This window comes from Epinephelus moara, chromosome 17 (genome assembly GCF_006386435.1).
Source record: "Epinephelus moara isolate mb chromosome 17, YSFRI_EMoa_1.0, whole genome shotgun sequence".
Lineage (NCBI taxonomy): Eukaryota > Metazoa > Chordata > Actinopteri > Perciformes > Serranidae > Epinephelus > Epinephelus moara.
This window is the reverse complement of record NC_065522.1, coordinates 30,217,235-30,227,222: the sequence shown is the minus strand read 5'-3', so window position 1 is coordinate 30,227,222 and position 9,988 is coordinate 30,217,235. Positions and strand designations below refer to the sequence as shown.

The 9,988-nt window shown below is 41.8% G+C and overlaps 1 protein-coding gene across 1 annotated transcript in view; it reads left to right on the top strand.

The window, feature by feature from the left end:
• The first annotated feature begins 4,181 nt into the window (after positions 1 to 4,181).
• LOC126404278 (oocyte zinc finger protein XlCOF7.1-like) overlaps positions 4,182 to 9,988 on the top strand; it is a 50,677-nt gene continuing 44,870 nt past the window's right edge. Inside the window, exon 1 of the mRNA XM_050067405.1 lies at positions 4,182 to 4,276. Coding sequence (XP_049923362.1) covers positions 4,247 to 4,276 — 30 coding nt within the window. The 5' untranslated portion in view covers positions 4,182 to 4,246. The remainder of the gene's footprint in view (positions 4,277 to 9,988) is intronic.

Genomic DNA, 9,988 nt, shown 5'->3' with positions numbered 1-9,988 from the left:
TGTGTGTGTGTGTTTGTGTTTGTTTCCTGCAGACTTCCAGCAGCTGTCAGTGGTTAAAGAAGAGGTTCCCCCTGAGCAGCAGGAGTGGAGCTCCAGTGTGGACCAGGAGGACCCAGAGCCTCCACACATTAAAGAAGAACAGGAGGAACTCTGGATCAGTCAGGAAGGAGAGCAGCTTCAAGGGCTGGAGGAAGATGATATCATCAAGTTCACATTCACTACTGTCCCTGTGAAGAGTGAAGATGATGAAGAGAAACCTCAGTCCTCACAGCTTCATGAAAGACAAACTCAGCAGATGAGAACAGAAGAAAAAGGAGAGGATTGTGGAGAAGCAGAACCAGCCAGGAATTCAGATTTGGATAGACATTTTCAACCAGAGACTGATGACAAGACTGGAGAGTCTTCTGATCCAGAAACTGATGACAGTGATGATTGGAAGGAGACCAGAGAACCTCAGTCAGGTTTAAATTCTCTGAAAAATACTGAAGTCCCTGTCTGTGATTTGATTGTTGGTGAGAAACGATTTAGCTGCTCTGAGTGTGGGAAAAGATTTGGTCACCGTGGAGATCTGAAGAAACACACGAGAACTCATACAGGAGAGAAACCATTTAGCTGTTCTGAGTGTGGGAAAAGATTTGGTCACAGTGGAGATCTGAAGAAACACATGAGAACTCATACAGGAGAGAAACCATTTAGCTGCTCTGAGTGTGGGAAAAGATTTGGTCGTCGTGAAATTCTGACGCAACACATAGCTCGTACAGGAGAGAAACCATTTAGCTGCACTGAGTGTGAGAAAATATTTTGTTACATTGGCGATCTCAAGAAACACATGACATTTCATTTGGGAGAGAAACCATTTAGCTGTTCTGAGTGTGGGAAAACATTTGGTTACAGTGGAGATCTGAAGAAACACATGAGAATTCATACAGGAGAGAAACCATTTAGCTGCTCTGAGTGTGGGAAAAGATTTAGTCACAGTGGAGATCTGAAGAAACACATGAGAACTCATACAGGAGAGAAACCATTTAGCTGTCCTGAGTGTGGCAAAAGGTATGGTCAAAGTGGAGATATGAAGATACACATGACATTTCATTTGGGAGAGAAGTGAAACTCAGCTGCTCTGAGTGTAGGAAAAGATTTGGTGACAGTGGAGCTCTGAAGAGGCACCATTCTCGGAACCCATTGGCTGTATTCGGCGTCTGTCTGCCCTGACAAGGGTGGAGGAGGCGTTTCACTGTAACAGAGATTCAAGGCAGTGTCAATGTCAGAACAGCTTGTTTGCTACTGTGAATGCCAGACTTAAATTGGTTAATTATAATTTTCTTCATCAGCTCTACCTCACCCCCAAAAAACTACATCAGCATAAACCTACATTTTCAATGATCTGTTAATGATGCGGCATTCCTGAGGGCACCATCTTACACTGCACGTGGCATTGTACTAAAGTAACATAATTTTGGTATGATATATGCGACACATTGACCAAAATCATGGATACACAGATCCCATTAGACCCAGGACTCTGTCTTCTAGGAAACATAACAAACTTGAAACTAAATCAGAGTTCCAGGAAATTCATTGATATTGCTCTTGCTGTTTCGAGAAAATATATCGCATTAACCTGGAAGTCGGATTCTCCCCCTCTCTATATTGAAATGGATATCAGGGATGATGAACTGTATACCCTTGGAGAAGAAAAGCTACCTTTATCAACTATGGGTTCGCTGTGACCTTTGACCTTGTCCATGATAGGCTTATGTTAGCGTTCAGATACAATAGTTGAGATATTTTAGTGACAAGCGTGTTACAACATAATAAATTTATTTGATTGTGTTGCCTTTCTTTAAACATTTGTTTATTTTGTAATTTACTTTACTATTATTTTGATTTATTGTCATTTCCTATTGTATTCATTCAGCTTATGTAATTATTCTTTCATCCCATAGTATTTTTGTTTGTTTTTCTTTTGTTTTTTAACTGTGTATCTTTTATTATTGAGTTTTAGTGGGAATAAGTTGTACTGTTCTTGTGAAATTAAGAAGTGAAAATAAAATGTTCAAAAAAAGAAATGACATGCCAAGGTGTAAATAAGATAAATAACATGAGGCGGGGTGCCCCCATAATATAATGATAGGGGAGACACTGAAGCTGCTGAGCGATCTTCATGACTCAGCCTTCATTTGGAATTGTGTGTTATCAACTTTACTCTCCCAGTTTGGAGAAGCAGACAAGAGAACTGGCATGGTTAGGTCGGTTCCAAAAGTCACACAATAACACAAACTAACTGTCCAATTGAAGGGCAGCTGAAGACCAGCGACTCATTGTGTTCTGTGAGGTAAAATTACTGATTCTGTCAGTGGAGTCTGGTTGCTTTTAGGAGAGCATCATGTAACTGCATCAGTTTTCAGTTGTAAAGGGCTGTCTGACAGCATGGTTAGGTGTTGAAAATACTTTTAATGTAGTGTCCACTTAAACTGATGTGGATATTGTTTAGGTGACCCTGTTTTTATGTGGCTAAGATAGGTTTTGCTGCTGTCCCCGTCCACAGTCACCAGACTAGAAACAGCCCTTTTTTCTACCTAGCTCCCATGCTGTTTTTAGTCTCTTTTGGGTCCGTCTGTATCATTCTGTGTCCCCTCTTGAAATTCAGAGGTTTTACGGGTTCACAAAGACAATGCATGTGGAACTATTTGTTGGTTGTTTTTTTATCCCCCCTTAGCAGCAGTAGTATGAGTCATGGGGTGGATAACTGATCAAGAGCTCCAATCAGAGCTGATCTGATCGATGGATGAGAGGAGCAGCTGCTGCAGAGGCGAGTGAAAGCAAGGGAAGTAATAAAGCAACTCAGGACATAAAATAAGCACAGCAGAAATGTCAGACAGGATGAACCATGGTGTTAAACTATATATCTTAAAATGTTTCAGTCATGGCTGAAAATAACAGAAATAAGCAGGTTTGCTGAATTCACATATCTCTGCAATTACTATCAAGAATCAGAAAGAAATCATTATCTGCCAATGGTTGCATCAGCTAACACAGCAGATAACAATGGAGCAACACTCAGCTCTGACAAAAGTTATCCTGATGGATTATGTGTTAAAGGTTTGATTTTATTTCCTGAATGTTACACTTACGGACTATCTGTGTAAACTGCCCATCAAAATATTAAAGGGGAACTCATGTTTTTTTCAACCTGGGGCCTATTTTCCGATCTACTTTTGTCTAAAAGAGTTATAGGATGTTCAATATTTGACATTTCTCCAGTACGAAGTTAGGGTTGACCCACCTGCAGCCCGTGAGCGCGTGCTATATTAAATAATAGGGCACTCAGACAGCATCAAACGAGGGAGCAGTGTTACTTCGGTAGCACATATACTAAAATTGCAACAGGCAGAGGAACAGGTCCGAATCCAGCTAAAGGTAAACACAGGCGTTCATTTCTCCTTTCCGTTATGTTGTTGGATAATTATACTAACAATCCGAGCCTATCTGTGTGAAAAAAATGCCCTTTAAGTGGACGTATTTTGACGTTGTTTGACGCTGTCTGACTGCTCTATTATTTAATATGGCACGCGCCCACGGGCTGCAGGCAGGTCAGCCCTAGCTTTGTACTGGAGAAATACCAAATATTGAACATCCTATCACTCATTTAGACAAAAGTAGATCGGAAAATAGGGCCCAGGTTGGAAAAAAACATTAGTTCCCATTTAAAGGCTGGATGAAACCATTCTGATGTTACATTTATGGATTCCCTGTGTAAACTGTCTATTAATATTTAGTGATCTTAATTTTGTGTCCTTGTGTACATGGTCTGTGTGTATTTTATCACTGTCTTTCTCTTTTTCCATCCTTGTAATATTTTACTGAGTTAACTAATGGATTAGGGTATACACTGGAAAGTGCCTTGATAAAGTCACTCAAAGGATTTCATCATGTTGCCTACTACTTTTTTTTTTTTTTTTTTTGCATATCTGAAATCAAATGAACTAAACTAAAAATCAACTGGAACACTTCAGTAAAAGTCATTCTTTCGAATAAGTGTATTATAATCATTTATCCTCCTGAGTGTTTGTTTTTTGAGTAAGCCCTGAATTCCGAGTAAAACTTATAGACTTTTATTTTGAAGCTCATTTACCCCGGAAGCTGTACTCTTAACTGTTGCGAACGTCACGCTGTTTGAACAAGATGGCGTCTGATAGATAGGTGTGTTAGCAGAGTGTCTTTGTTGTGTTTATAAAGTGTGAACATGTCTAAAGTCCAAATGCTGAGATCGTTGGTGAAGCAGCGACTAACTGCGGCTGCTGAAGAGATATTTGGGCTGGTTGAAAGAACGATAGCAGAGTACGAGGAGGAACTTTGTCGATCAAAAGAGGAGAACGAGCGACAACGGAAACTCTGGACGCTGTTTTCAACCCTCAGCTTCGGTTACACAGAGCAGGTTTGTTCATTAAACATTACAAGTTCATTATTAATAATATAACTGCAGGTTTGTTCAATAAATATTTAGTCTGTCGACATTTATACGCCGCGTTAGCTTCTCTGGTGCCGTTAGCTTCTCTGCTGTTGTTGTCTTATGGAATCCGGAAGGGTTCTAAACGTCTGTTTTGTCGTCCGTATTAACGCGTCAAATACACATTAAGACGACAGAAATGTCCTGTTAACAGGTACATTTCTGACGTACCAAGACGTTTACTATTGGGTGCAGCCATTTCATCAGTTTCGGAGGGGAAGCTGATGTAACAGTATTCGGTACATTGTCTTCACATAAGTGTCCACTAGATGACAGAATTAAATCAGAGTACATTGGACATAGTGTTTAGTCATCTATTCTGAGTGTGTGATATATGTGTGTCTCATATATTGTTGCCAGGCAACCACCCCATCACGTCCTTACGCTAACCTTTCCCTGTAATCAACCTACCGTCAGTCAGTCAGTCAGTCAGTCAGTGTGTCAGTGAGCGTGTGAATCCACGGCAGCGATGACGCTGAGTGACGGACCTGCCATTCTGTGTCATGCTCCTCTGCAAATTCTGTTTTAATATTTCTCTGCTATGTTCCATGAAACTCTTTTGGTTTAATATTTCTCATGTCATTCCCAGTACATGAACACATGGTTTATGCAGCAGTGTATGCACAGAAATAAGAGACAAATTGTGTTCTGTATTGATTTAGTAAGGGACAGTACATTTTAAATGTGGGATGGTCCCGTATTATACAGGACAGTGGCGACCCTACGTGAGACCCAAACACATTTGGGTAAAAAGGAAAACAACAAATGCTGTGAGATGGCAGTCAGAGCTGACAGAGGTATGATCTAGTTGTCCGAGGTCTGAGGTGTAACAGGTGGTGTGTTCCATGTTTTATTTCCAAATTGCTCCAGAAAAGAGGATTAGCAAACTGTTAGCGTACCGTTCCGTACCATTATGATAGGAAAACGTCTGTTCTGGTTCAGCGCTGGAAGCTGCGTCTATAATTCATGCAAGGTATCATGGGGGCTAAGAATAACGTGGATACAAAGCTCAGTTTACCTGAGTAAAACACCACATTTGTGTTGAGAAGAATCTTTTGTATAATTTTATTTTATTTACTCAGGCTGCCAGTAATAAAACTTGATGCACGGCAAACTCTCACATCCTATGGACAATCATTCTCACATAATTCACACTTTAGACTGAGCACATAAAGAGCCACACTGTAGCCTCCACACATGATTTCTCTGTAACGTGTGAGGAGTTTTTGAGCTGTGATGCGAATGAACGACAACATTTCTCTGTAACATCAGTGTGTGTGTGTGTGTGTGTGTGTGTGTGTGTGTGTTCTGTTTCCTGCAGATGTCCAGCAGCTGTCGGTGGTCACTAAGTTCACATTCACTCCTGTCCCTGTGAAGAGTGAAGATGATGAAGAGAAACCTCAGTCCTCACAGCTTCATCAAAGACACACTGAACAGATGGAAACAGAAGCAGAGGGAGAGGACTGTGGAGGACCAGAACCAGCCAGGAACTCAGATCCAGATACACATTTACAACCTGAGACTAATGACAGTGATGATTGGACGGAGACCAGAGAACCTCAGTCAGGTATCTGTCAAGTCACACATTTGCTTCTCTTAAGCAAGTCTCAGGTTTTAACCTTCAAGTCTCAAGCAAGTCCCAAGTCACTGTGGTTAGAATCAAGGAAGTCAGGCCAAGTCCTTGGTATGAGTCAAGCAAGTTGAGTCAAGTCATTTTTGTATCTTAATTGGATAAAAATAAAAAGTCAGACTCTGTGAGACGAACTCTCACCTCTGCCAGGGGTTTTTCATCTTACGCAGCAAACAGCACCAGCAGGGCACTGTGGCTTGTTTGTGTAGTGTTTGATTCCAGCCACTTATATCCCTTTTCAACAGACATGGGCTGGTTTGGTTTGACTTTGCTTGTCTCTCTGTAGGTGTGTATGTGTATCATTTGAGAGATCGTGACCTGGGACTTTGAGGTGCAGGTGGATGTTGTTCTGTAGTGTATAGGCTAGCTGTATTCTGTCTGTTGGCTCAAATTAGGGGAAAAAAGTAAAATTTGGGTTCATTGAAGCATGAGGAGCAGAGGAGAAGAGAGAAGGACAGTGGGTTGCATGTCATATTTGTGGGATTTGATTCAAAGTGACAGCCGCTGGATGAAAACATAATGAGTGAGTTGTTTTATATTCATTGTTTGTGATGATAAAGGCTTGTTATAGATACTGGCTTTCTGACCTTTTACAAAAACAGTGTTGTTTGTTGCTGCTTGTGTTGCAGACCGCTGTGTCTGCTTGGTTATTGTATTAACGGCAGGAGGCCACCGTTGCTGACACACTTGTGGTTTGTTGTTGTGTGTGGCTTGATTGTGTTGGCTTTATGGCCGTGTGGCTGTATCTTATGGTTTTCTAACATCACTGAATGTCAAACTGTGTGTTCATTTTTCTTCTGTCTTTAGGTGCCCTGTTAGTTAAATCTGCCTTTGTGTCCTTTATCTCACTGAGGTTTTGAGCAAATCTTTAGTTTAATTCATGATGGTGACCATGGTTCTGAAACACCCTATCAGCAGTTTCTGCTGCTTAAATATCAATAGGTCACTGTTAAATGATGATGGTGCTGAAATAGCACACCCTATTGTAATCTGCATTTCTTTCTGTTTTTTTTTTTTTTGCTTGGCACAACCTAGCGTCAGCGGTGTTGCTCGCACTGTCGCAACGACCAAATTGACCGTGGGGATCAGAGATAATCAATAAAATGTAGGCTGTAAAGCCACCAGTATACCTCTATGTATATGTAGAATGAGAAGGTGTGTGGACACCATACTAAATAAATGAGTAAAGAGACCGAGCAACAATTATCAGATTTATCTGAAGAAAAAACAAATAGTAATGCAGATAATTATAGCAGAATGCACAGTACCAGTACAAACAACTCACAGTAAATTATACTAATATGTACAGTATCAGTACAATCAACAGTAGACATGTAAGGGATAATGTATAGTGAGCCGGTGACTGTTGAAAAATAACTCCCGACAGGGGAATGGAACCCCAACGCACAGCGGAGTTATTTTTCAGCAGTCACTGGCTCACTATACATTATCCCGCTTATAACATGGCTTACTACTAAAACATTCAAATGTTACAACTGGCATCAATATTATTAAACTACTGGCAGAGTGTATTGACAGAGGAGAGGCGTTCACCAGAAAACGGGAGCGGAGGAGAGGATTTTACTCCACTTCTCCCGGTCGGAGATGCTGGGTGCCCAGTAGCTGCGAAGACTGCCCTCACATTTATGGCCAGTGACCGACATGATCTCCCTGCTCTCCAGGCCAGCTTGGGAGAGCTGTGTGGACTAACGTTAACTGATTTTGATGCTCCTCAGTCTAAGGCCGTTGCAGTGAAAAGTCCAGTGTTCACTTAGCTGGGCGTAACTTAGCTGGGCGTAACTTAGCTGGGCGATGTCCGTGGATAGCTGCCTCCGTGAGAAGAGAACAGAAGGAAGGGAGGGGGGTATCACTGTCCGAGGGCTGCCGTAGAATGGCAGCGAGGATGTCAGCCGACCAACACTCGCTACCCGATCCCTGGTTGCGGCGATTTGCGATGCTGGCCAGCTAGGAATGAACTACTAGCCAGTACAGTACAGTCCTCTCTGGTCTAACTAACATTTAGCCGTGTTACTTACTGATCCATTAGAAAGAAAGCTAGCTGGACATTGGTTTTGAAGCCTCTTTGGTCACGGAGCGCCCTCCATCTCTTGAACGCCTGACTGAGGTTTACTCTTGTTTTTCCTCTTCTTTTATCACTCTCCTTTTTGCTCTTCTTTGCCTCCTCAGACAGAGGAGCTCGTTTTCTTTTGCTAGGCCGTTTTTTACTTATTTCCAAACTTTGTCCGTCTGCCAGTGTGCTCATGACTCAACTATCTCATGCCCAGCTCCTCATAAGGACTCGCTCCAGTCCCTGATTGGCTGACCGACCAGTTGCACAATACATGAAACGTTTCCTGCCGTAAAGCAGATTTTTTCCACGAAATTTCGCCTCCGGTGGAAGAAGCTTATTACAAAGATTGCAAAGCCACTAAGTAACCTATGTAAACGCTGATAGTCTGATTTTACTGTGGACACTACCCTGTGCAACCCACATTATTGTCATAATGATATATTTAGGAAAAGATGTTATCTGTTGCCTCTTTAATATTTAATTAAAATGACGGCTGCCACTGCTGCTTGTTGTTCAGATGCACGGCATATCATGTCATAGGTGGTATTCCATCTGGTGATGCAGTCATTTATCAGTCTGTCTTTTTTCAATCCAAGGAGCTCCTGCTTTTCCTCCAGCAGGCAGGTGTGTGATGGAGACCTCCCAAAATGGGCTGCAGTTTGCTTTAGTCTGGAGAGAGCAATGTCAACGGCTTTCCCTCAAGCCCCTTGTGCACGGCCAGGTTTAATGTGTGTGCAAAACAGGGTACATTAATAAGCCCTAAATTATGTATGGCGTTAACGTAGTTCAGAGCATTATCAGTGGCGACTGCCACAACCGCTTCACGGGAGATGTCAAACTCATCCAGTGTGCTGCTGATGCTTTCTGCAACGTGTACAGCTGTGTGGTTTCCTCTTAATTCCTTCGTGCACGAAACATAATTTTCAAGTTCCCATTAGTGTGATATACAGTGAGCTGTGACTGTCACATAAACATGTGTGGCCAGGGATGTCCACCCGTCCTTCCCGTCTTTTCTTTAAAATAGTCTTTATGTTTTCACGTGTGGTGTCATACAGCTGCACAATGTGTGCTGAGATTGTGGTGCGACTGGGAATTTTATATCGTGGCTCCAGTTCCATCATGAGGTCCTGAAACCCCTCTCCACGAGTAACTCCAATGGGCCAAAGTATGTCCTCAGCCAAGCTACCTCACCTCTCTTCAATGACCATCGGCTCTGCCCCAATCTCACACACTTCAAGGAATAAATGAGTGAAGTACAAGAACCACAAATTTGTACTGCAGTAGTACTTGAGTTGATGTACTTAACTACTTTCTACCACTGGTAGCTGAGTTGAGAAACCCCATGAAATTAGCCAATGCTAGCTAATTTAGCTAACATAACATAACATAGAAAAATGGCTTTAAATTGTCCATAATGTTATCTACATTGTGTTGTTTTGTAAGGCAGCAGATACTGTGCCATTACTGGCATTTTATTTACTCAGGCTCCAAGTAATCAAATGGTAAACTCTCCCATCCTATGGACAATCATTCTCAAATAATTCACTTTAGACTGAGCAAATAAAGAACCACACTGTAGCCTCCAGACATGACAAGAGTAACAGTACATGTTAATGACTGCTATGAAATTAAAGCTCACCTCAACCTCACTCACTCTGACACAGCTGAGTGAACACTGTGAAGCTGTTTGATGCTCAGAGATCTGTAGAAGTTCAGTAAGGAGTTTTTGAGCTGTGATGTGAATGAATGACAACAATTCTCTGTAACATCTGTGTGT